The sequence below is a fragment of the Lepisosteus oculatus genome, chromosome 5 (assembly GCF_040954835.1).
Source record: "Lepisosteus oculatus isolate fLepOcu1 chromosome 5, fLepOcu1.hap2, whole genome shotgun sequence".
Lineage (NCBI taxonomy): Eukaryota > Metazoa > Chordata > Actinopteri > Semionotiformes > Lepisosteidae > Lepisosteus > Lepisosteus oculatus.
The window spans coordinates 15,068,192-15,094,886 of record NC_090700.1 but is presented as its reverse complement, the minus strand read 5'-3'; the positions used below and the strand labels follow the sequence as shown (position 1 = coordinate 15,094,886).

The 26,695-nt window shown below is 38.7% G+C and overlaps 1 protein-coding gene across 2 annotated transcripts; it reads left to right on the top strand.

Moving 5' to 3' along the window:
* Positions 1–6,864: 6,864 nt before the first annotated feature.
* Positions 6,865–26,643, top strand: trmt9b (tRNA methyltransferase 9B). Of its 2 annotated transcripts, none has more exons than XM_015341811.2 (4): positions 6,865–7,511; positions 19,448–19,649; positions 22,538–22,711; positions 24,660–26,643. In XM_015341811.2, the coding sequence occupies exons 2-4, from the start codon at positions 19,496–19,498 to the stop codon at positions 25,679–25,681; spliced, it is 1,350 nt and encodes a 449-aa protein (XP_015197297.2). In that variant the 5' UTR covers positions 6,865–7,511; positions 19,448–19,495; the 3' UTR covers positions 25,682–26,643. The 2 variants fall into 2 exon arrangements, with proteins under 2 accessions (XP_015197297.2, XP_069046256.1); XM_069190155.1 differs by lacking the exon at positions 6,865–7,511 and adding an exon at positions 18,300–18,543.
* The last annotated feature ends 52 nt before the right edge of the window (positions 26,644–26,695 follow it).

The window sequence follows — 26,695 nt, the reverse complement described above, 5'->3', positions numbered from 1 at the left end:
CCCAAGATTACATGGTTAATTATGAGTGTAGTGTCTTCTTGACTAGAGAAGCCATTCCAGGAAAATATGACTATTTCTTTTATATAATCAGTATTCCTTCTAAGCTTTTCAAATATGTAGATAAGGGGTAGCCAACCTGGTCTTAGAGGGACCATGGAACACATGGATTTTTATTAATTTAGTGAGTCAATTGGTTCAATTAACTTAGTTGGAGAGCTAAAATGATTTCTTATTTACATAATTGAACAAATCACTTGCTTCAGTGGTCCAAGCATAATTGTTTTGGGAAATTGATGATATCAGGGTGAGTCATGAAAACTGTGAGTCGGGGGTTCCCCTGGACCAATCCTGGCTACCCCTGTCGTAGATTGATTGACAAGTCCCTGAATTGCATCTTCTGTTTGCTTTAATTTAATTGACAGTGGCTGCAGGGTCTCCAGACATGTACAGTAATTCGTCATCACTCCTGAACTATCACACTTAAAATCTGATTAATTTGAGCAATAGGAGTCATCAAACTCCTCATTTCATCTACTGTACTTATTGTGCAGAAATGGGAAAAGACATTGATTTTAGCTTTGATGTGTTTTAAAAAATTTTGTTGCTCACTTGAAATAACAAGTACTGTATTTGATTTTCCTGTCATAAATGGTATGGGATAATACAGTAAATGCAGTATAATTAATGTTTTAAATGAGCTACTAATTATTTCAATGGCCTTGGTAGATGTATAAAAATAATAATGAATGCCGAACAAATCCAGTATTGTGTTATTATGACTCATTTTCAGTAGAATACATTTAAATGTTTACATTGAGTAAGTGTGTGGTTCACTCTCTCACACCACCATCTGAGACTCCAGCAGTTATAATTACACTGTCCTGGAATGTGCACACGAGCTTTTATTTTTAGAGTCTGCTTCTTACAACTCTCTGTCTCTCTGAAACGGGAGAGAAAAAACTACCAAACGCTTCCAAAGCTCAGGACTTCTAAAACACCACAGGCTACAAATTGCTTTTACTCTGGCTAAAAGCAGGAGTGTGCAGGAGGCAGATTCACAAGCCTATTTAACAAAACATGAACTCTGAGCTAGACGCCATGGTGTGTATTTTGAACTTCACAGGGGAGCCCTTGCCTTTAGAAGCTGAAAGGATGAGTGTTTGTACAACCATCCTTTATAAAAGGATTAAAATTGAATAAAAACCGAGCAGTTTACGCTGTACTCCGCCAGAAACTAAGTGAAAATTGCCTACCCTCTTTTAAACCGAATGAATTCTGTAGGGTGTTTTCAGCGTGGAACATGAAACTAATTATAAACTAATACATTATAAATTCCCTGTTGAAAAAAATCTATTTAATTATTCATACGAATGGTAATACGGTATTGTTACCAAGCCGTGTGTGTAGAATTAACCATCCTTGCATAGAACTGACAGATTTTCGTGTTATACTGTAAAACATAAATCTGATGCGTTTGTATTGAAAGAGCTGTGTTCTAATGTTGATCTCAGTCATTTATATAAGGGCACATTGACAGGGGTGATTGTTTTTTGTTGTTGTTGTTCATCTACACGTGGTAATAATATTTTTGTAATGTTGTAACTGTCGATCGACACCCTGGTCTTTTTTGCTTCATAATATCAAGACTGGCTATAGCCCATTAAATAAACGAGGTACAGTAACAAAGGTTGTTATACTGACGGTGGTTTACTCTGCACATTTTTATTCGCATTTATATTGATTATTGCGAGTGTTTATATACCGCGTTTAATACCGAAAGATGCCAAAACGCTTCACATACAGGAGAGGACGCACTTCAACTACCCCACTGAAGAGCAGCACCCACCTGAGTAATGTACACCAGCTATTCTACGTCAACGCCAGAAGCCCCACTACACGGTAGATCAGTTCAAGTGAGGAATTGCTTCACTTAATTAAAAGCTACGTTTGCGAAATCCTAATTGTTCATGTCCATAGTGGAATTTAGCTGAAGTACCGAAGTTAACACCTTTCCGAAAAGTCCCATAGGATCCCACAATCCTATCAGAAAAAACACTATGTCTTACAGCACAGTGCCTACCGTTACAGACATCAGTTTTAAAAATCCAATTATTTTCACTTGTAGATCATCCAATGATCTTTCTCCGTACCTTGCAACCTTCAAACCGCTATCACCAGCAATGAATATTAGGGTAATCAGCCTGTTTTTTAGAGTAATTCTCTAATAAAACTTGCACTGTACCTTTTTTTGTTTACTCTGTGAAATTTTAAGTAGGGTGGCACAATGGCACAGTGTTGCAGCCTTGCAGTGCTGGGTCCTGAGTTCAATTCCCAGGCTGCACTCTGCGTGGCGTTTGCATGTTCTCTATCTGTTGTAGTCCACCCAAAGTCTAAAGAATTGCTAGCAGGTTAAGTGGTTATTCAAAGTGATGGCAAATGTTAAGTACTTCATTACATTTTATTACATATCCCCCAGAAAATAATAGCAATACATTCATTTTAGTATACATTTAAACAAAAAATGTTACAATTTCTAGTTCATAAGTCTCAGAGGACTGAATGTATTTTGAATTAATATTTTAAAGTACCCACAATTCAGTACTACAGTATATAATTGCATTCATGTTATTTGCTTAGAAAAAGCAGTCAAAACTTTGATACAGTTCAGTAAAATAAAACAGGCTTTCCCCCTGTGTATTCAAAGTGTTTGTCTGATTAAGTCACACAGAATATATTAACAATACCATTGAATTAACATTGTGTAATTTCCTTAAGGGAAACTGCTGTATTGTTAGTGATTAGGAAGCAACAACCAAATCATTTTTGCAACAGAGACAACATGAACTAAAACAGAGTTTGGGAGAAAACAGAACATAATACAGTGTATGCCTTGAACACAAAATCCTAGTTCTAAGATCTGATTTTCATATTTATGTTTCAAAATTTTCATTCATCTGTACCACATTTTGGGACTTATGAACACTTGTTGTGGTTACTGGAACATGTACCTGGAAAATAACAGCCAACCCAGGGCAGTCACTCTTTTGAACAGCCAGTCATTTGTATTTTTCTTTGCTGTAATTGGAAAATGCTGTCAAGCATGAACACGTAGGAGACAGAAATGTTTTACTTTCTGAGCATCTGACCTTTTGAATATCAACATTTTAAGGTTTACATTTAATGTCCCTTCCTGGAAATATTTACTCAAAAAAGAAAATATCCATTTTAAACTGGAATTGGTTTCCCACAATTTCATTTTCAACAGTTCTACTCCTTTGAAACTCCCTTTTATGAAACAGCACATAAGATGGACCAGGTTTGAAGGAAAAATTAAGTGTGACTTTAACTGGAATTCAAAATCTGTAATTCTGTGATACCTTGAAGCCATATAGAAGCTTACTTTTCAGAATATACAGTATTCTATCATAAAAGGAAGTAGCAAGTCTAGTTTTATTTCTTTATTTGCCAACAAGATGAAAACAGAAATACACTGAAGGCCAGTCAATATACATCAACAGAAGAACTGTGTCTAAGAAGGTTATAAAAAATAGTTTATGATGTGACAAAATAACTGATGTGAAAATTAAGGGGCAGAAAATATCATGTAATAATAAACTGATATGCTACAATGTAATAATACTGTATACAGATGTACTTCTAAAGAAATCTGCCAGATTGTTTTTGTCAGTAACACACTCTGTATCCAGTAAATATATGTACAGTATACATCCATTTATTTGAATCACTGTAAAGAGAACCTCTTAAAACATCAAACTATAAGTAACCTATAAATAGCAAAATGACAAGCGATAACACTTGTCAGAGGCACTTTACTGAATTGCTCATGCGTTTTGAGAGAAATAAGTATTCCTGAATGCATACACTTACACTAACACTTAATGGAAAAAGCTGGTGAATTTGGTCTATTCTTGGGCTCATCTTAAGCAGACTGCATCAACAATTTTGTGGGCCTGTCATAAATCTGTGTTTACTGGTGGTGGAACATAAAAGTCAGGTTTTCACCGAGAGATTGTTATCCACTCTGCACACGTTTCTTGGCAAAAAAATATAATCACAAGATATTTGTGATGTGTAGATGTGATGTGCACCTTAGACCCAAGGATGTCTTTGTTTTCAGGCAAGAAAACAAACAAATAGGATATGAACCAGAGGGCAAGATTCTTACATTGTTCCAGCATGTACTGTATGGTAATAGCTAACTGAAGTCACACTTTTCAGTACAGTCTGGCAGGAACATTGCTGTAATTTACAGTATAAATATAAAACTGAGCTGTCTGAGTCATACTGGTCGAGGTATCTTCAAGGTATCTTACATTTGGACAATAGCCATTTCACAACCCGCGACAATCCTTTAGGATGCCAAAACTACATTACTGACCTTCAGAGCTGTCAAGGTTTTAGTGCGGCAAAATTTGACTCATCCCTGAAATATTCTTCTATTTCATAGTGTAATGCTGAAGAACAAACATGTTGTACAGTATATGCAGTTTCTAACGAGGATGGTATAATGGCACTACTGCCTCCCAGTTTCACAGTCTTGGATTCATCTCAAGCCTCAGGTTTCTGTCCATGTAGAGTTTGCATGTTCGCCCCATGTTTGAGTGGATTTTCACTGAGTGTTCTGGATTATATTTTCCTTCTGTCTGAGGTCCTGCCTCAGGTCTACAAAAATGCAATGCTGTTCAGAAGAGGTGCTACATTCTCTTAGGCCCTACCTTGTGTCCTAGGCTCCAAATAGTGTGGGACCTTACCAGGAAAAATGACTTTCTGATAATGTACAGCTACCTTATTACTTTTGGGCTCTCTGTTTGAATTTCTATGCTCAATAAAAAGGCCTACTGACTGGGAACCTTATATTTCAAACATCAACTCCACTGCTCACAAAAAGGAAAAGAAAAATACGAAGTAAAGCTGTTTGCAACAATTTAATTCAGGTTTATAGATGAGTTTTTTCTTCTTGATGTCTAGGAGGAGCTGCAAATAGTTACTGTGAAAAGATTAGTTATACAACAGGGAGTAGTTTGTGAGCAGTAGGAAAGCAGAGTTTTCAAATGACTGAAAGACGATAAGTCCCTTGAAGACTTCTTTATGATAGTAATATTGCAACAGCTGTTTTAATGCCCACTGAGTGCCCCTGTTTAGAAGAATATGTATTATTCACTATAACAAAATTATTCTAAAGCCAACCATTTGAATAACAATCATTGCTTTCATTTCTGTTAGCTCTGCTGAAACGACTTTTTTTTTAAGATGACAAATGGGGGCAATGAATCTCCCAAATCATATCTCGCCCACAGATTACAGGACGTTGCTGAGACGACCTCAGGTGATATTTTTACAGTCTCCTTAGCAACAGAAGTACTGCTTATGACTAACATTCCATTCCATTGTTGGAATGGAAAAGTGACTGCATATCAAAGGAGATAGACAGAACTGCCAAGGGGATACTTCTTTGGAAGAGAAACTAAAGCATACAACATATGAAACAACTTTGGAACCCTTTAAAATCGTATCTGATTTCCTGTGCCTGGAAATAAACATTCTCAAGGCATTTTGTGCCATATCCACACAAACATTTACCACTTTATTGACTTGCCTTATCTTTGTTCCTCTTAACCAAACAAGAAAAGATTGTACCTATGTCATTTTGTCTATTGTGTCATGAATCTCGGCTACTTCATTTAACAAAGAAAAACACTAATGTCTCACTATGACTATCACTACTTTTTAATACCTTCAAACCCATAAACCTCTCTGGCTTTAAGGACAAGGTTTGGGATAAAGAGGGACATCTTCTATTTTCTTATAACAATTATACTACAGACAATTTGATTCCTGTGTCCTAGCAAGAAATGTTCAGTTACACCATTCTTATCTAAGTGATTAGTCCATCACTCCCAACAACCAGCCAGAAATACCTGCTTCAAGCTAACAGGCAGTGGTTGAGTGGTCCCTGCCTACAGTACAACAGCACTCACAATAGTTGGCTCCAGGCAGCAACCCCACCTCTCAAGACACACACTACTGTACAGAGCCTGACTTGTTAGTGCACAGAAATAAAAGAATGGCAATATACATACAAAAATATTACATATCAACAAATACAAGCCAGTTATCAGTTCTAAGTATGCCCCTAGGCAAATAAGGTGACCAGCCTGAGGGTGCCACTGGCCCACAGCTACAATACATTATTCTGCAAACACCTCTAATGGTGTTGCAGCAACAGTGGATAAACATTAATGTGCTATCTGACCTGAAGGTTTAGATTAATTTTAAAAAATTGCAGTACGAGAGATTTTAAATGTTGATACTGTAAAAACCATTGCCTGCAAATTAAATACTTCTACAGTAAATGCTTGTAAAGTACTATTTCAGTTAGCTGACCCTACTCCTCATTAGGGTCAATACAAACTAATTTGGGTGGGGGGTGGCTTAACCCTCTGTCCTGTAAAGCTTATTCTTAAGAATATATTCATCACAGAAGAAAACAGACAACAGAACTTTACAAACTCATATTCCTAAAAGGGTTTATAAGTACACATAACACTAAAAAAACAGAAATATATATTCTACTCCGTTTAATAAAAATATTTTGTATATTTGCTATTGACACACTCACAAGAACGTGGTTTGTCCTTTCACAAACTCTCTATTATTATGATAAAGCTTAAGCACTTGACTCTTCTAGTCTTCTTTTCCCACAGCTCATCCGCCCTCTCTCTACTCAGCTATTGTATTCTTTAATGATAGTCACAGCCATAATACCCGACTCCTCGACTGTGTAGTTAACAGTAGTTGGCATCTCAAAACTGAACTCGCAGGCATGCGTGTGCATGCCTTGTGATGGACTGCTGTCCGGTCCAGGATGTGCCAATTCTCTGCCGTGTTAGGATCCAGCTCGCCGTTAGACTGTACTGGAGGAAATTGGTGAAAACGGAGAGATACAGTACTTGTTTGTGTGTTTACTGCTTTAAAAATCCTAAAAAGCAGAAAGCTCTTAAAAGCTACAACCGGCAGGTGACAGGCAACTTCCTTCCTCATGCTTGCCTCAGTTCTTGGTGTCTGGGAGTCATGTGAGCGCGCTGCCCAATGAGAGCCGTCGAGGTGTCTGCCTGCTCTTGTGTTGGCTGCGCGTTAGCTGGAAGCTGCCGATGGCTGTTACATGTCCCCACTCTTTTAATTTCATAACGTGGCTGGGAGGCAGTCGAAAGGTAGCAAAATCAATAAGATGGAAGTTGATGGAAGAAAAAATGACTGTGTGCTTCATGTAGCAGCAGTGCTTTAAAGGAAAGACCACAGGGTCGTCTGCTTCGAAGGCGTCTAGCGCTGTTCCCTCGGTGTCCGTGCGCTGGTTGCCACAGCCCGTTGTGATGGAAATGCTTTGAAATGATGCTTGGTTGAGGCTGAAGGATAGAAAGTTTTTTTTTTACAAAAAAACAAAACAAAAATGACATAAGACCGCTGCGGGTGACTTCCTATTAAATGACATGGTGAGTATATGTATCTATTTCAATTATATGTTTAAAGTGAATTTTTGAAACGAGTTGCTTTTCGGTGTTTCAGGAATAAATATCAACTTTCCAAAATAATATACATTGCATTGACCGTAGCAAGAATTCCGGGAGATTTTTACGAAGTGTGCACTGGACTGCTGTATATTGGTATTGATTGATGAACCTCGCATGTCAAAACTCCAATAACAAACATCGGGGAAGTGGTGATAAAACACAGTTGTGACATTTTTTGTAATCAAAAGCATACGATTACATAATTTTTAGACTTTATTCATTAAATAAGAAGTAGTTATAAAACTTGAACATAAGTAAAAAATCAGATTTGTATTAAGCTAAGTGAATTATGGCTGTGATGGACAGCACTTCCTATTATGAACACGTGCCTTGTCATTGATTTCCATCGCTCAAAAAATAACTCCAGTAGCGTCGTAAAGACCAAACGGCAATGAAATGTGTTGAACAGTCTCCTGTTACCTGTAATTAAGTGAACAGGTCCAATAATGACTTTTTAAATCACACAATATTATCATTTATAGCGTAATTTATTCTGTGGGGAGTACCTCTACGTTATGTTGTATTTCTGTTGAGTAGATATCCTTGAGCAGGCTATCGATTGCAGGAATAATTCTTATACAAGTACAGTACGTTTCACGGTACACTTTTTTGGTGTTTCGACCCTCGGCTTTTTCACCAAAGAAAAAAATCCTTCTAAATGTCTCCTAAATAGTTTTATAATGACTTTTACTCATTTAAATCGCAATTGAGAGCTAAATGATACAAATGCATCAACGATTTCACGAGTCCCTGTATCCTGAAGTTCCCAACCAAATTATAAAATCGCAAGTGTTGCCGTTTCATAAATCAACAGTTTACATTTGCATGTATTTCCTAATGGGTGTACACTTAAAACCTGTCCACCCTGAAATCTATGTAAATATTCTAGTAAATTTTGTTCCAGTTCTGCAGCTGACCCTTCTACCTGCACAATAGTTGGTGTCAATGAATATCTTCAGATTCACCTCAAAGGGATTGTTTTTTTTATTTTTTAAAACCAAACCGTTCCAAAATGTTTGTTTATACCGAAGCTTTAAAAAGGCAACAAATCTGTCGATTTTAACATTTTTAAATGTCACCCAGTACCCAGAATATGAAGATACCATAATATCATAAGATACTGAAGGGGTGATTTCATTTATGTGGGTTCAGAGGCTAGTGGTTCTTAGATGGTCATTACCATTCTATTAAACAATTACACTTCTGTAGTTTTAATGTGATTCTCAGAAAAAGATAAACATATCTTACAGTATATGTACTATTATCTAAATAATCGGATTCCAACTCCACTCAGTTGAGGCGGGTCTTTTGCTCACTGTACCCAGGATTAAAGTTTTGTCTGTCCCATCTCCACTGTTATAGAATGCCCTTCCTCAGACTCTATGAGAGACAAATTCTTGGAGTCTCTTTAAATCCAAACTCAAAACTCACCTTTTCACCAAGGCCTTTATCTGTTTTCTCAACATTCTGTCTATATAAATCTGTATGCTCTTGTTTATTTGTCTCTTTTACTTTTTATTGTACTTTTTTTTTCTTTATCACTGTGTACAGCATCCTTGGGTCATGGAAAGGCACTTTATAAAAAACATGAATTAATAACATTTATTATTTAGAAATAACTTTAATAATAATAACAACACACTATGTTCCATTTCTCAGTTTGAAACAAAGAGTGTACCAAGATATTTTTACATTCACCTTTGTTAATTAAAAGATTCCTTATTTTCTTCCGTAGGTTCCATGAAAACCGTCTGTGGTCTTGTGGTTTGTAGTAAAGGGCAGCTCAGTGAAACGCCACACTTTCCACTGCAGGAAATCTCATTTGTCCATGTCCTTCAGAGGACGATAAGTGATGCACCTCACTGAATAAACTAATTGTTTTGTGGTGACTATAAACAACAGCTGAGCAACAGTGGGGATCCTGCAATGACCCATCTGTTGCTGCCAGGAGACGGAGTCTCATTGTGGTTTATCTTGTGATTTTTAGGGCATCATCTAGCTTTGACACAAGCTGGTATCACGTCAGTTCTGTGCTTTATCCTCAAGCTTGTTTAATTTTTTTTATTTCCCTTGATTAGAGGTTCAGTGGTGGACAGGGCCCAGATAGCAAAGTTAGATCTGAATGGCAGTGTAACTTATTGTTCCACAGCAGCCTGCCCAGTATGGACTGTCTTCCAAAACTCCAAGGCTTAAAGTGTATTATATCAGTATATAGTAATAAGATATACAAAGTACTGACAGTGCCTCCTTGGAGATTAATGTATTTCTCAATTTCTCAATCGTATTGAAAGTGAACAGAATATGAGAAATCCTAAGCCCAACCATAATGTTCCTTGCCCATGACCATTTGGGAGTCTTGATTGCAGTATTGATGTTACACAATCTTGTTTGTTGTCCATTTGTTTCTTTTTCTGTCTCTTCTTGTTATTCCAAGCATATGTCTTTCCACAATGCTGTGGTTCAGTTGTAGCTTACTGTATATATAGTTTTTGCATTCAGGGTCACCACAGTGTGTTATTAATTGGTTGTGTTAGTCCCTGGGATGTGTTTTGGCTCATTGTTTTAAACAGGAAAGGATACCACTGACCAGGAATGCAGAACGCTGGTTCTTGGGGGGAAAAAGGCACTGTTAAAGGGGTTTTGTAGATAAGAAATCTCTTCTCTCCTTCTACCTGCAGCCTTAAAAGGGTTTTGATCTGGAAAAAGTCAAGGCTAACAGGTTTAAAGTTCTAGTGTGGTTTTGTGTTGATTGTTCTCTGAAATATGAAACCTGACATCTCTTTCAAAATCACCATATCCACCTGCCATTAGTGAGGTCTTTTTAGTTACTGGAATTTATGCATTTTTAATGTGGAAACATTCCTATGCAAAACCTGTGGGTATGTAAATGCCTTAAATGGGGGTTACCCGAGAGATGGTCACGGAATTAAAACAGGCAATTTGTGATTGCTGTTTAACTCAAAATATTTTATAGGAGAAGTGTTCACCAAGGGTCTCCAACTCTTTTCCTGGATAGCTGTCGTGTCTGAAAGTTTAGGTTCATAAATTGTCCAATCGGCCATTGACTAGCTGATTCTGTTCACTAAAAACTTCAGCAAGACTGAAACCCTACAGAACGGAGGTCCTAACAAGTCTAGTTCCACTGCTTAAAGTTAACAGTCAATGTATTTTACCTGTAACCCTTATGTGCAGATAAAATGTTAAACTGTTTTAAACAATACTGAAATGTTTAATTGGAAAGAAAAGCTCAGGGGTAAACGTTAGGTTTGTTATATTGCATAAAATGAATCTTTGATGTTTCAACTGAGTACAAAATTGACTATTGCAAGGGACACTTCATAAAAAGAGCAAAGTGGGAGCTGTATAATTTCTTCTCATCACCTGCTCTCGTCAATGGTGTAGTCAGCTGGCCCAACTGGTCCTATCAGATGGTGCAATTGAACACCTGAACCTTTTCACTGCCACCCTCCCCCATTGACAGTGAATATCTTAAGACAAAGAAAATGTTGAAGGGATACTTTCAGCTCCATAGAGCTCAACTCTCTTAAGTAACTAAAAAGCTCAACTAATCCCTTCCATTGTGATATCAGCATAACAGTTCATAATGCTGTCTGCAAAGTCCCTAGAAGAAGCATTATTTTTACAGCGACTGTATGTACTGCTGGCCTGCACTTCGTTTTCTGCAGTGACTTGAAGTCACTGTTGATTTAAATGTCCATTTTCAATACCGATGGCAGGAAATCTCAGTAGCAGTGCTCAGCTGCATGCTGGTAAGACAATATTCCTGGCTTCTTTCAAGAAAAGATTTGATGAGATCTCAAGGTCAATAAGCTAACAACCAAATGGCCCCCTCTTGTTTGCAGTTTTTCTAATGCTCTTGTGTTAATGGAAGTGAAAAATATCAGCTCCAGATACAGTGCACCTGGTGGGGGGAATCTGATTGGTTTTTTTCCATTAGTGTCTCACAAAGAGATGTTTATATATATTTATATATTTAGATTTGTATATATTATTTCAGTACTAGTGAGGTCAGAGGTAGGAGCCAAAACTGCCATTTGGGTAACCTACAAACTTGTCAGTCATCAGTAGGTCAAATAAACCAAACCTCTTATGACCACTGTTTGCAGCACCATCACCTGAATTAAGAGCTACAAGAGAAGACGTGCTCTTTATGTATATACACTATGAACTAATGTCAAAAATAGGAATGTCAGGCTTCATTTTATGTGCTTATGTGTCATTTTATAATCCATCCACAAGCAAGAATGAGTAGAATAAGACATACTGGAACTGCATTTGTTAATAATCACCATCTCTGTTTTCCCTTTGTGCTAATAATTTGTAACTTGTCCGTGTCTTTGTTAATTTTGTTGGAATTTAATATGAGATGAGATTGTTATTCAACCTGCTTCACCCTACGCCCATGACTTCAGTGACATTCTTCAAGATACACTGGCTGTTATGCAGTAAATATGAAGCTGGACAGTGATGAATGAAAAGGCCCATTTATGTCTCAAAAGCACAGTTACTGTTTATAGTCTACCAGACCCAGTAGAAACATGGTTAGGTAACAATGACATTTTTAGATGTAACATTTCATTTTTCTGAAGAAAAACACTAAACAAGCACAGAGAAATTTGCAAACAAAAAGAAGGCTGGACAGGAGGTGTCACAGAATAAAAATGAGAAACGGGGCTAAACAGAAAGGTTGTATATGAAAAATGATCTGTTAGGGCTGAGAGTTTTTGCCATAGAACAATGAAGCCTTTCTGTATTTTCCAATTCTTGTGGTAAAGTCAAGAATGTTTCACTTTTAACAGATTTAAAAATGTGCTGTTTTTTATTTGTAATAATTGTGCCCTGTTTTTTTTCTACACTCCAAGATAAAAACATTGTGCCAAATTAATTCTGGCTTAGAAAAGGTCTTGTGACTGAAATAATGCGTCGCATTTTTGAGGGAGCCCTATTTAAGCATTATTTTATAGAGAGGCAGGGTGAAAGAAGTGTGAATCTCTTGACTTGCTCAAAGAGATGTGTGTCCTTTTACAGTAGATGTAGAGTGACATTCAGCCCATGACCGCTTGACTGCTTTGATAGAATTATAGACTGAAAAACCTTACCTTAATGCTCCTTGCCAGTTTGCCGTTTCTGCAAGGCAGATCATGGATCATAACAGTAACTATGAAACTTTGCTGAGGACAGCCCCTTCTCTGGAGGTAAAGCAACCTGACAAATGAGGAACGTCACAGAGTTCTGTCTCGGGGAAAAATTAGACAAAGCATTTCGCTTTTGAAGTTAAGGAATCTGACAGAAACCCTTTGGTTAAGTTCCATCTTCTTTGTAGCCGTTATTTGCTTCTTCTGAAAAAGGCCTGAATGTCCTTATCTTAATTCCATGCCTGGAATGAGATCCAAATAATCTTTCATTACACTATTGCCACAATCTCTATGTAAGCTGACACAAAGCCTGTCTTTTGGAGTATTAGTGATACTGATAATTTGACTTCCAGGGGCAGAAAAGGCAAGATGGGACAAATGGCCTACTTGTATTACTTCTCCTTACAATAACTCTTTACCTAAAAAGGTTGTGGGCCCGTGGAACTAGCTGTCCAGCCATGTGGTTGAAGGCAATACCTTGGCTCCTTTCAGGAAACAGCTGGATGAGATCCTTGGATAGGTTATAGGGGAACACTGCAACACTATTTTTATATTTTGGGTTTAGAAAATGTCAGCAATGATGAGTGCATTTCAAACCATAGCGAAAGTAAAATGTACACAGTAACTTATAATACCTCCAATTTACATCACAAAATAGACTTAATTTCCAGTTATGCACAGCGCCATCTTCTACGTTTCAGAACAAGGTGACAAAACTTCCAGTGAAGTACAGCGGCCCTCCTACATTGTAAACAAGAAGGGTTGTGAATACATCTCTTTATATCCAATAGAAATATTGCTGTCGACTTCAAGATGGCTTTTGCTGATAAATGGAACTTATTTGTTAACTCCGCATGCAGATCATGTTGGAAACTTTCTCTGGCAAATTGTCTGTCACTCGTGCTTTGCATTACATTTGCTATTACAGATACTAGCGAGCAGGAAGGGGTTCATCATGTAACAATTCATGGGAACTCTCGCTCTTCTTTGTGTTGCTGGCGTTAATATTGACTAGGACTAGGGTTCGAAACATCTCTATAAAGCCTAGAAAAAGGCATTTTTGAAAATGATGAGCTTTCAGACTTGGAAAAAAAAGACTCCTTTCAGCTCATCTTTTATAGTGTTCTAGTACACACTTCCTGTTTACCTTAAGGATTTTAAAAAGGCTTTGGACAGATTTATTAGAAAACATATATCTCTCTGTGGCTATAAGATGTTTTACAAGACATCAGACACACATACTGTAGCTGCTAAGTCATTTAACACTGCCCACTCCTCCGACTATTCCATTGGACTAGTTTGACAGACACCATTAAGAGATCTGTGGTAAAACAGACCCTTAAATTTCAGTAAAGCTGGGACTTCAAAGAGAGTCACTCTCAGCTGCTTTTTAATAAGGCTATTGGAGAGACCAGTTAGCAGTCACACCTTGTGGTTTGGTCTTTCTTGGCCTCCAACTGTTCATGAGCCATGAAAGAATTTCATTTACTTACTCCAGTTCCTTTTACCATGTGTGCAGTTATTGTAATTGAACAAAGCTACTTGTGTGTGTACAGTATATAGATTTAAATCCATTTCAGTACAAAAGCATATAATGGGGCCTGTAAATCCTGAAAAATATTTACTCCTAATACTCTGTATGAATTGCAAACCTATGTCTATTGGTGTCTATGTATTATGGTAGGTTGTATATTGGCAAATCACAGTATCAGGTGTGGTTATGATCCTTGCTACAGCAATTTATTATTAGCAGGATCAATATAGCAATTAAGTTGTTTGTTGTGTCAGACCAACCAAAGGACAGAAGTTGAGTGGGTTGAAAGGGAATGGTGACAATACTAATAATAAAACTGCAGAGCAAATTTCCTTTATTAAGATATGAACCTTATTCAGTTGAAATATTCTGTACTCAGTTGCTTTAATGGAATTGGAAAGAAATAAAATGAACACCTCTAAATGCATTTGGATTTCTTTTTAGAATTACTCTGATTTTCCACATTTCTGGCCCAGGCCGATGCAATGAAAAACCTCTATTACAGGTGTTTCAAAATGTAGGTGCAGCATTGTTTAGTGTTTCATTCTTTAAAAGCTTCATTAAAGCATTATGATTCTAACAAGCAAGTATTGGTTAATGAATACAATAATCAGAACCTGAAGGAACGGTAAGATTGCACACTGTCCCACCACATCATTAGAGAAAAGCTTTCTGAAAACAGATAAAAGGGCCAAGATAAAGGGAATGATCCATTACTTGGTATGTTTCTTGATTCCCAAGGACTGTAAAGTAGTAACAGACCAGGCCTTTTGCTGATGCGCAGTGATAAAGAAGGCTTATGTAAGTGACCTCACAAGAGGCATGATGATTAGTGTGCTTTTCCCTTCTGCATTGCTGAAAGCAAAATCAGAGCCTGCTAATATGTCAGTTCAGACGTTCTCCTTAAGAGAGAGTTTACTGGCTGTGGATGGTGAACAAAAAAAATACCAGCAGGTACCTTCTGTACCTCTGTCCACATCTCATACAGAGATGCTGTTCTCAGCTGTCTGGCCCAATATCTTCACAGATATCTGCAATGTGCTTCAGTTGTAATTGCTGCTGGAGGTGGGCTGACATGCTCTTCGGGATTTTCTTTGATATGTATGGGTTGGAAAGTTTATTCCTGTATTTCTTTAAGCACGAGACATATGCATGATAAAAGCTGGAAAAAAAGATTAACAATAATGTTACTTTTGCACCCATTAGAAGCATCCTCATTACCTGCAATACAGTCACAGAAAGACAGATTTAGGGTGACTGTGTTTTCTGCACAGTACTTTTTTTAGCTACAGCTATTTGGTAGCCTGTCATTTTGTGATCTGGTCACAATTACCGTTTGCCTAATCGTTCTAAAACAATACGGCAGCATGTTAAATTGAAGGTAGCGCTTTGCAGTCTAATATATTCGAGCTCTCTTTGTGAGGATGACATGCAAAGAGAAGCCGGCTTCAGAGGGAATAACAAAATTTCAAAGGAAGCCGGTTGTTCATCTGTTCATTTCCCAGTCTCAGACATTTTACAGTGAGACAGTGACTCAGGGCTGCAATTTAGATTCAGTAATGATGGGAGTCCCAAGTCACGTAGTTCTAAGTGCCACTGTGTTTGGCGTGTTCCTGTAGATAATGCAGACAGCAAACCTCATGTTTCAGGTAAGACAGTACTTCACTGCCTTGTACTTTATTCATCCTGACAGGAATGTGACTGCAGACCAGGAATAAATGAGACACTGTGCTCTGTAGCGTAGCTCATTAATGCAAATGATGGTCTCATTTTACCCAAGGCGCTAGCAAGGTTCCATAAATAAAATTAGGATGTGTCAGTACTGGTCTGAATGTTATTAATATTAACTCTTTTCTAGCAGTAGCAGCTATAGATAACAAGCCAGTTTAATCCAGTTACTCAAATGAGTCAAACCAGTAACTCGATAAATGAACTACTGTACCTTCAGCTTCCTTCTCAAGTTAATGGAGTTCTTAATGGTGTTATCAGGGACTGCTCGTTATTGTTAGGTATAGGATCATCCTTGCTTAAACCTGGACTCAATTCTGTAATCTGTGTTTGTTTTGTAGTTTTGCCTTTTTTATTTTGAGGAATTTGGTCATTTCCAAATATTTATTTCTAATTTTATACCCTCCTAATTGTGTTTGGGTTTGTGAATTGTTTATTTAGTTGGCTTAGAGATACACCCCTGTACCACAGCAGAAGAATAATGACTGTGAACTCACCCGTATCGTGTTTATCATTTGAAGGCAGATCAATAATGTTTCACAGCAGAGTTAGTTTTAACTGAAGGAGCAGTATCTCTCTCTGAGAGCACTGCAAGGTCACAAACCCCCTGACATCTCTCAATGGTAACTGCTGTATGGCACTTCTAGGGAGATGTCAGTCATTGTTGGGTAATGACTTAGCTCAGGGATGAACCAGCAACCTGTGAATTCGAGAGCAGAACCTGTGTTTTGATTGAGCACCTTTACTGATTGAGACACTCAGGAGACCCTTCCTAAGTATATCTGTATATCAACTAAATATATAGTTAAAATATGATTTTTGTCAGTGTTTGCCAAACTGTTTATTGTTTCCTGTCAGTTGCAAAAATGAGTTTGTTATTCAGATAAGTTCCTCAGGGGTCTCTTACTAACCCATTAATATTTGAATGAGCTATCTCACTATTAACAGTACCTAATATAGCAGGTGTGATTCTATGGTTTTGACAGTGTCTCAGGGTATGTATAGACCTCTTTGTTAAATCTTTTGTTTTACTCTGCCAACACATTAAATCCAAATAAGATTGGATGAGGGAAGAAATCTACATTATTTTTCCTGGACTGATGGAGATTTTAAGTATGCCAAAAATTCTGTCCTCTTTCACTGAAAGGCTAATGAAAAATTAGCCCATACAGATCTACTAAACTTAGCCTTGAGTTGTTGGCTGGCATAAATTGATTGAATAGTCAGTTCCTGCCACGTGTGTAAGCAGCAAGCTAACTAGAAACCAATGCCTCCTAAGAAGAACTGAGCATATTATATGCTTTGGCATCTAATTGATAATTGTTGCTTCCATTTTTACATTGTACTTTTCTCCTATCCTCTCCCATTTCTTCAGACAGCAATATAGTACGGTTTGACCAAACAAGCATTATGTGCTGAAAATGACTTTTTCTCTAGATATTCTTACATTAACATTGGTCTGCAGCCCACAGCTGACAACCCTCAAAAGCTCAGCAGATGTGAGCCTGGTCAGTACCTGGATGAGAGACCTCCTGGGAAAAACTAAGGTTGCTGCTGGAAGAGTTGTTAGTGGGGCTAGTAAGGGGCACTCACCCTGCGGTCTGTGTGGGTCCTAATGCCCCATTATAGTGTCGGGGACACTATACTGTTAAAAGGCGCCATCCTTCAGATGAGATGTAAAATCAATGTCCTGACTCTCTGTGGTCATTAAAAATTCCAGGGTCTACATTGAAAAGAGTAGGAGTGTTACCCTGGCATCCTAGGTAAATTTCCCATTGGCCCTTACCAATCATGGCCTCCTAATCACCCCTATCTATGAATTGCCTTCCTCACTCTGTTATCCTCCCCACTGATACCAGGTGCGTAGTGAGCTTTCTGGCGCACTATGGCTGTCGCCGCATCATCAAGGTGGATGCTGCACATCGGTAGTGGTGGAGGGGAGTCCCCATTACCTGTAAAGCACAGAAAAGCTCTATAGTATATGAGTATAAGCAATTATTTTTATTATTATTACATTTATCGGGAACCAGAATGTGTTGTATACAGTATATTGTACTCTGTTCATTAACAAATCTTGAATTTTGATTAAAGCTCAGAGTGCTAGCCTCTCGTGTTTAAAACATTGGGCCCAAATCTTATGCTGGTTGGACAGTGAATGTGTGATTTGGAAAGCAAGGAGAACTGAAGGCTGAACTTTCTTCTAGTTTAAATGTTCTCATAATTGTCGTCACAACGAGAATGCATAGAACTATACAAAGTACTGGAGGCCAGAACATAGAGCTTTCTTTTACATGTAGATCTGTCAGGGATTGTGAAATTCCAACCAGAAATGGAGAATCCATCCATTTTGTAACCGCTTCATCAAGTCCAGTTCACCAATCCATCTCAGGGCAGACAAACAGACATGGACACTTGCACACATTCGCACCAGGGTCAATTTTCCCAGATACCAGTATGCTTTTGGACTGTTGGAGGAAGTCGGAGACCACGGAGGAAACGTATGCAAAGATGTGGAAAGCACACAAACTCCACTCAGGTGATATGTCCACTGCACCACTGTTACTTTCACTTGAATTCCATTACAGGGATTACTTTCCATGAAGGGATTATGTTTAAAGGTAACCCATTACAGTAACAAGTAACTGGTGTTAGGGATTCCATTTTTAAATTAAAGGGGAGCTGTAGTCACAATTTCTCAGACCAAAATAAAATTTATTTAAATAAAATAAATGAAACGGCGGTATCTCAAAATTGTTCAATTAAGCACAAAATTGTGAACGTAGTGAAAGTACTGTGTGGTCGCCACATTGTCGATATCTGCTGGTCTTGCCATGGGTGAGTGTGAGACTTCCTGCAAATTGTGATGAAAAACGTCCCTTCCTGCTCACTAGTCTCTGAAATGACTAGTGTAATGTGATGATGAAGGAATAAGTTCATGGTGCGCGGCAGACATTTCACCACAGAAATATTCCAACACGATCTTCATGGAGAGTTAATGTAGTATTTGTCGCCAAAACCTTCTCATATTGAGAGCAATATTTCTATTGGATTAAAAGATGTATTCACAAGCCTGCTTCTTTACAATGTAGTAGGGTCTCTTTGAGCTTTTGCAGGTTTTACATGTTACTGTGTACAGTACATCTTTCTTTAATTGTGATTTTACTGACTTTAATTGTGATTGCACCGAGCAATGCCGATTCTTTCTAACCCAGAAATCTAGAAATAACATTGCAGTTCCCCTTTAACAAGAAGTTGGAAAATAATTTTGAAAACATTCAATTTTGAACAATGAAGTGTGTGTATTAGTATGTAACGTCATAGAGTACATTGCTTTGTAATAGCAATTTCCCCTGAGCTTCTTACTATCTTCATGCCAGTTCTGGAAACAAACAGCACCAAGCCAAAAAGTCTCAGTTTTTTTAATCCCTTTTGTTTTCCAGCTGTAATATTCTGGAAGACAGATCGATGATTGCAACAGGGGGTCGACAATGGATAAGGAGGCCAGCCGGCTGGAGAGGGATCACGTTCACAGTGTGTATGAAAAAATAGCTCCCTACTTCAGTGATACCCGCTACAAAGCCTGGCCCAGAGTGCGCCAGTTTCTTCTGGATCAAGAGCCAGGCAGCATCATTGCTGATGTCGGTATGTCCATTTTGCTTAGCTCTTTGTCCATCTTTGCACCATGGTCATTTTTGTTAGGAGCTAGCTTATAGCCTTTTTCCACGCCATGGGTCCCTCGTTCTCAAAACACTTACTGCAATATAAGTTAAAGCCATTTCTTATTATTGGTCAACAGCACAAGTAATTTCTGAAGCCCCACTGAAATGTTCCAGGGTGTGTAGTTCTTGGAGATACTGAGTCCTAAGGTTTTCATTAAAAACCAGACTTGTCTGTGAATTACTTGAACCAATTTTAGGAGAAACTAAGATTAAAGTGCTATTTAAAGTTTGGAAGATTGATATTCTCTATGATCAAAGTTGGAGATCACTACCCTTTAGGATGTTTAAGGGATCCTTTTTTTTTTAATGCTGCTAAAGGAAAGACACACAGTTAATCTAGCTTCCATCTATCTGTGCAGCTACCTGTCTCTCTGTTTATCCCTCTGTGTGTCTTTCTGTATATCCAGTCTTAACTCGCAGGCAAGTCATTCATTTGAGTGGCATGAAAAACTATATCCCAGATTGACCAAAAATGAACAGTCACAGTTGAAAATGGCACAGTTTTTGTTTGAAATTTACTGTACTTTCAGATCAAAAGCTGTTATCAGTCCAAGCCGATGGTTGATCTTTCGAGTTGATTCAGTTTCACAGCAACCTTGCTTTCCAAGATACTACATATGGTATACGTGAAGCAAGCACCAGCAAGTCCCAACATGTTCCTGTTTTAAATACTCAAAGAAAAAAGCCCTTGTAGTTATGAGCCTAATGTTTGTCAGTTTGCTGATGTTTGTTTGGTGCTTTGGAGTGGTGGGGGTGTTCCACCTATGGAAATGTCAACAGAGGAGTACTAGGTTAGGTCCAAGAAAAAGGTCCTTCTTTACTTTTTTTAAAACATTGAGGGATGCCTATTTGTTTTTTCAGTTGGGATCTAAAAAAGATTTTAATCGCCTTCATTAAAAGCGTCCCAGGTCCAATCAAATAGTAACATTGGCTAACACCGCCAGTGCTGCAGAAGTGTGTAGTTAATCATAAACCTCACTTTATCTTCTTTATTAAGTACTTCTTGAGTAGAAGTGTCCCAAATCTTTTAAAGCTTGTATGCCAAAAGCATCTATTCAGGTTTGCAGTGGGACGAAAGCAGACATGTATGTGAGAATTAAGCTACTGCGCAGCAAACCAGTCACATTTATGGTCAGCAGCCTTTAGGGGATTCATGTCTTGACTTGTCAGGAGGCCATGATGTCACGGCACAGGGTAAGTATGGCTTAAATAAGAAATGAGCAACAGTGGGACTTTTGTTTCAGGACTTGGCAAAACTTTCCTTTCATGGCTTACCTCTTGGGTGATGACTGTATGAGGCTGAAAAAACTATAAATGTTTCTATACTTTGGTTTAATTGAATTATTTTTTAATATTACTTTATTTTTTTATTACATTATGTATAAAAAACACTTTATATGGAAACTTCTTGATTCAAACATCATAATACAAGGATGATTTTAAAATCCCACCAACCAGAACTTTGGCTACAGCAGACATTTTCTCAAGTCTGAAGTTACATCTAAAACTCTTTCTGCAAGGAATAATAAATCACACAGGCGGCACAGTGGCTGGCATCACTGCCTCGCAGTGCTGAGGCCCTGGGATGTTAGCTGTGTGGAGTCTGTATGTTCTCTCTGTTTACATTTGAGTTTCCTCTGGGTGTTCCAGTTTCCTCCCACAGTCCAAATACATACTGGTGTGTGTGCGTGTTTGTGTCTGTGTCTGCCCTGCGATAGACTGGCATCCCATCTAGGGTGTATCCTGCCTTGTGCCCGTTGCTAGCCAGAATAGGCTGAAGCTGTTAGAAAATGGGTGGATGGATGATAAATTGCACTTCCAAGCCTTTTCCTTGAAAAGACTGTGACATTCTAACTTTATTGTTAGAATTGGGTTTCCCAGATCAGCTTTTTCACTGGGAAACTATGCTTCTGATATTTCAGTCACATTGAAAAATACATTTTGTAAAACTAAAAGTAAGAGCACTTCAGTGTGGTGGTTCATGCTGCTGTCTCATAGATCTTTGGTATTGGTTTTGATATCAGTCTGGAGTTTTTTTCCCATGAGGCGTTTGCATGTTCTCATGTTTCTCCGGCTTTGTGTTACTGGACTCTTAGCAGGCATAAGCTACTTTATAAAAAAGGTGTATATATATATATCACTATATGATATATTTAAATATTTTCAAATATCATTCTATTTTTACTTTTAAATGAATAGCTTCAAATATCACTATACTCTAAAAAACACAAGTTGCACTATGTGTTTTCATGATTTGATATAAAGGCTATGGTTTCAACAGAAGAAGCTTCTGTGAACTGTGTTAGTAGGACCAATAGGGGGTGCTCACCCCATGGTCTGTGTGGGTCCTAGTGCACCAGTATGCTCTCAGTGATAGGGACACTATACTGTAAAATATGTGCCGTCCTTTCGGATGAGACGTGAAACTGAGGTCCTGACTCTCATTGGTCATTAAAAATCCCAGGGCGTTTCTCTAAAACAGTGTGTTACCCTCATTGTCCTGGCCAAAATTCCCCCTGGCCTTTACCAATCATGGCCTCCACTAGCTAATTTGTGGTGAGCACATGGGCCTACACATTTGTGGTGATGGAGGGGAGTCCCCATTACCTGTAAAGAGTATTGAGTGGAGTGTGCAGAAAAGCGCCATATAAGTGTAAGGAATTATTATTATTATTAAAATAAAGAAAATAGCTCAATGTTTGCTGCATTCTTCTCTACAGCGCTGTATTACTAACCAAATTATTTTTCTCAGTACTTCTCCCATGAGGTACTTGACAAACTAATGTCTTTCCTTCTTGTTCGATGCTGCAGGCTGCGGTAATGGGAAATACCTCCATATCAACAGCGAGACCTTCAAGCTGGGCTGTGACTGCTGTCGCCCCCTGGTGGAGGCAGCCAGGAGCCACGGTCACGAGGTGCAGGTGTGCAATGGTCTTCGGCTGCCTTACCGGGATGGCTGCTTCGATGCTGTTCTCTCCATTGCAGGTACACAGCAGTGGTATGCTTCCTCACAGTATGCCTCACAGTAAGGGCAGTGGTCCTCTAGTCTGGCCCAAGGTATTCGCGTTCTCAATAAACTGCTGGCGGGTGGGGTGGCATGGTGGCTCAGTGGTGAACATTGCTGCCTCATAGCACTGGGTTCAACTCCAGACCTATCTGGGGTGCTATCTGCCTGGAGTCTGTGTGTTCTCCCCATGTTTGCGTGGGTTTCCTCTGGGTGCTCCAGTTTCCTCCAGCAGTCCAAAGACACACAGGTAGATTAATTGGATTCTGGCAAAACTGGCACTGGTGCGAGTGTGTGTGTGTTTCTGCCCTGCTGTGGACTGCCGTCCTGTCCAGGGTGTATCCTGCCCTGCGCTCTTTGCTTGCCAAGATAGACTCTGGCTCCCCTGTGAATGAATGAAGTGGTTAGAAAATAGATTGACAGATAAACTGCTGGCCACTAAGATCTGGGTTAAACCAGGCAGACTCTTGTGGCAGTGTGTGCTTTTCATTAAATTAGGTTTTCAGGTTTCTGTTCTACTTAAGGTCTGAATTTGTTGGAGTCCTATACGGATTAGTAATACTTCATGCCATACAATATTAATTTTCAAAAAGGTTTGGGATTTACAAAGAAAGCCAAAGTGCAGAATTCAATTCATGTTTTATATGTAGATAACAGACTGCTGCGGTAAATTTCCATCCTCCATGAAGTGAGCATGCAGTGCTTTCTGTTTCCGGGGTTGCTTGTTCATTATTCATTTCACACACACGTATGCCGCATGGCTGTTGAGTATCAATTTGCCACTCATCTGTTTGCAATTGAGAAGATAATGTCCCTTTATTAAAGAATGAAGTGAATGAGGCTGCGAGTTACCAGGCTACAAATGATAAGTTATCTCTTTCAGAAGCTGATGGTCATCAGGTTTTCAGGCAGTGAGTCACCAGGCAACGCAGACCACTTTTTGTGGAGTGCAAGTGGGTTGAAAAATATACGCCACTGACGCACGAAATCTGCATATTTATTTTAGCTTTTACTGTTAATGTACAATATGTAGGAGGAGGTTTTATGACGGGCTAGACAGGAAGCATAGAAAATGTGTTGGTGTGTATCTGTATCTCATTAGATTAGATTTATTTAAGGGTCCTGGAAATATGATTTTTTTTACAAAGGTGGTATGTTGTTATTCCATAAAATGTGATGTGCATACATAATGGCTGGTATTTAGTCATGCACTACTTAAATGTTAAGTTCATTGTCTTGCTGTACCATTGAAGTAAATGATATCTCTTTCTGCAGCTTTGTTCACAGTTGCATACGAAAAGCAATTCTCGTTTTTATTTAAGTGTGCTGTGGAGTTGTTCTGACTTCCAGTCATTATCAACTGTTGCAGTATTTAACACTTGCCAGAATGACAAATTTACAAAGAATTTATCAACTGTGTACCTTAGGTAATGGGTGAATTGCTGTGTTCCATGGATTAAATAGCATTTGTATGCATAAAAAAAGAACAGTATTGTAATTTTAGAAAGCAAATACATTTCCCTGTGTGTTTCCAGTGATAATTAGCATAAGACCTACTTGTCTAAGTGTCCTTGTGTGTAGAGCATTGTACATTGAACTTAAACCCCTTTACTAATGAGGAGAATTTGCGCTGAAAAAATAGAACATAAGTTTATTTACTGTAGGTCACTATGATAGTGATACTTGCATGTCTTGATCACATGTAACAAAGGATGTAACTTATATAAAAGTGCATAAAGGTGTATATGTGTTGGAGCACCAGGGACTTTTTTTTTCTTTTATTGACAACGACAAAATGATTTTGAGAAGATCAGAGGATTTTAGAGGCAGGAACCTCAGTACACGAGAGTATTAGTGTAGCTTCTTGGTGTGCCAGGACTGTTGTATATTTGATGGTGGCACCATAATGGCCTCCCTTCTGTTTTTCAGTCATCCACCATTTCTCCACTAAAGAGCGCCGCATCCGGGCCATAAAGGAGATGGCGCGCACCTTGCGAGTTGGCGGGCGGGTGATGATCTACGTGTGGGCCATGGAACAGAAGAGGCGCAGGTTTGAGAAGCAGGACATCTTCGTCCCCTGGAACCCTCACCCCCCGTCCTCTCCCGCCACTAGGGGCTATCCAGGCAAAGCCAGGCAGGACCGGAGAGGCTCCAGTACTGGAGACTGCGCTAGCTATGGCACTGATGGCAACGACAAGCACAGGAAGACAAAAAGCACATCCTCCGTCGCGGGCGAGGAGGAAACAGCATCCACTTCCCACGGGAAATCGAAAAAGCTCTGGTTTTTCTCCAGGTCGCTGGATTCAGTATTAGATTTTGGAGGTGCCGCCAATTCTAGGTCTACCAGGGAACTGAGCACGTCCTGTGATGACAGCACCCAGATGAAAGAAGCAAATGAGACTAAGGTCTTCGGGCTCAACAGAGGCATGGGTCTGATCAAGCAGGTCTCCAGCTTCTTCTCATCGAGGCACAGCTCTGACGAGGATGTCTTTGGGTCTGTGGTAGACCAGGACCCTCCAAAGCTCTCAAGGGTTGAGAGAAATGGCAACTCTGCCACTGAACAGCGGGGCCTGTCTGCTGCTATAGTCCACACGTGCGGCGCTGTGCCCTTGCCTGACCTCGTCACACATCAGAATATTGCTGTTGCCGACAAAGAGGCATGTGACCGTGCCTACAGCAACAGACTGCCCAGTGGAGAGCAGGAAGGCAGGCCTGAAAGAGAGGTACCACAGTTCTTTAACAGCACAGAAGGCACTCAGGACAGAGAGATGAATAAGCAGAACAAAATAAAGTCAGCAGACTCCTTCCTTCGTTACTATCACGTGTTCAAGGAAGGTGAGCTTCTGGAGCTCATCGAGAGGCATGTGGAGGAGCTACATGTGCTTCAGTCGTATTTTGATCATGCCAACTGGTGCGTCATCGCTGAGAAGGTCCAGGTTTGGCAAATTTAGATTATTTGTGAAGAATGCTGTGTTTTTAAAAGCCTGTTTCGAACCAAACTGCTTTCATTTCCCCAGCACTGGTCTCAAAAGTAATTATATAACACAGTAATATGTCTTTTCTTTTTGTTTTATATACTTGAAGAAACAGTGTCAGTGTAACTGATATACTGTACTGTACTGTACGCCTCAGTGTTTTAACAAGGTATTAATTTGAAGTACTGTAGTATGATGTGGAACTCATTACTCCCTAACGAGCTGGATGATTCTGTCTGATTTTAATGCAGATGTTTTGTATTGGAGTCTATGAAACAGTTGTTTCTGTTTATAATACACTAAATGTATTTACTAAAACATCTCAAGTAGCAAGTTCTAGAATTCACTTGTTCAATAAGCCCGCAATATACATTAACATGAACATATATTTGCATGTACATCTGTTTCTCTTCAGTACTGAATAGAGTCTAAATGTGCTGTCATACGGGTCATTATACTGATCTGTTTATTTTTAAACGCTTGTCTGATTTGTAATTGTCTATTGTCATGTGCAGCCAAAGAGTATCACTTCAATGCATAGTTTAATTCAAATATTGCTCAGGATGTGTTTTGTCCCCCTGAAGAATCCTCAATATTGTTTGCATGCTTTCACTCCAAACTTGAATATTTTTTCTTGACGCTAATTGTAGTCAGTTATCAATGCCTTGAACCCATTATGTTTTTAGTATTGCAAGGTGGTTTACTGGTGTTAAATTGCCTCTAATTTGTATTTGTTAGCTTTCCAGACATTTCATAAATATTTTTAATATTTATTGAGCAAACGTGCAGTGGCATGACAAATAGTTTTAGTAAAAAATAAATTACTTTTTAATATTTTTAACTGTTCTGTGCAAACTGGTTTTGTACATTAATTTTAATATTTGTGTGTTCACAATCGAATAAATATATTTTTGTCCTTGGAAAATAAATGACCTTTGGTGATGTTTATTGCTAACACAGCATGAAGACATGCATATCTTCTTAAATAGC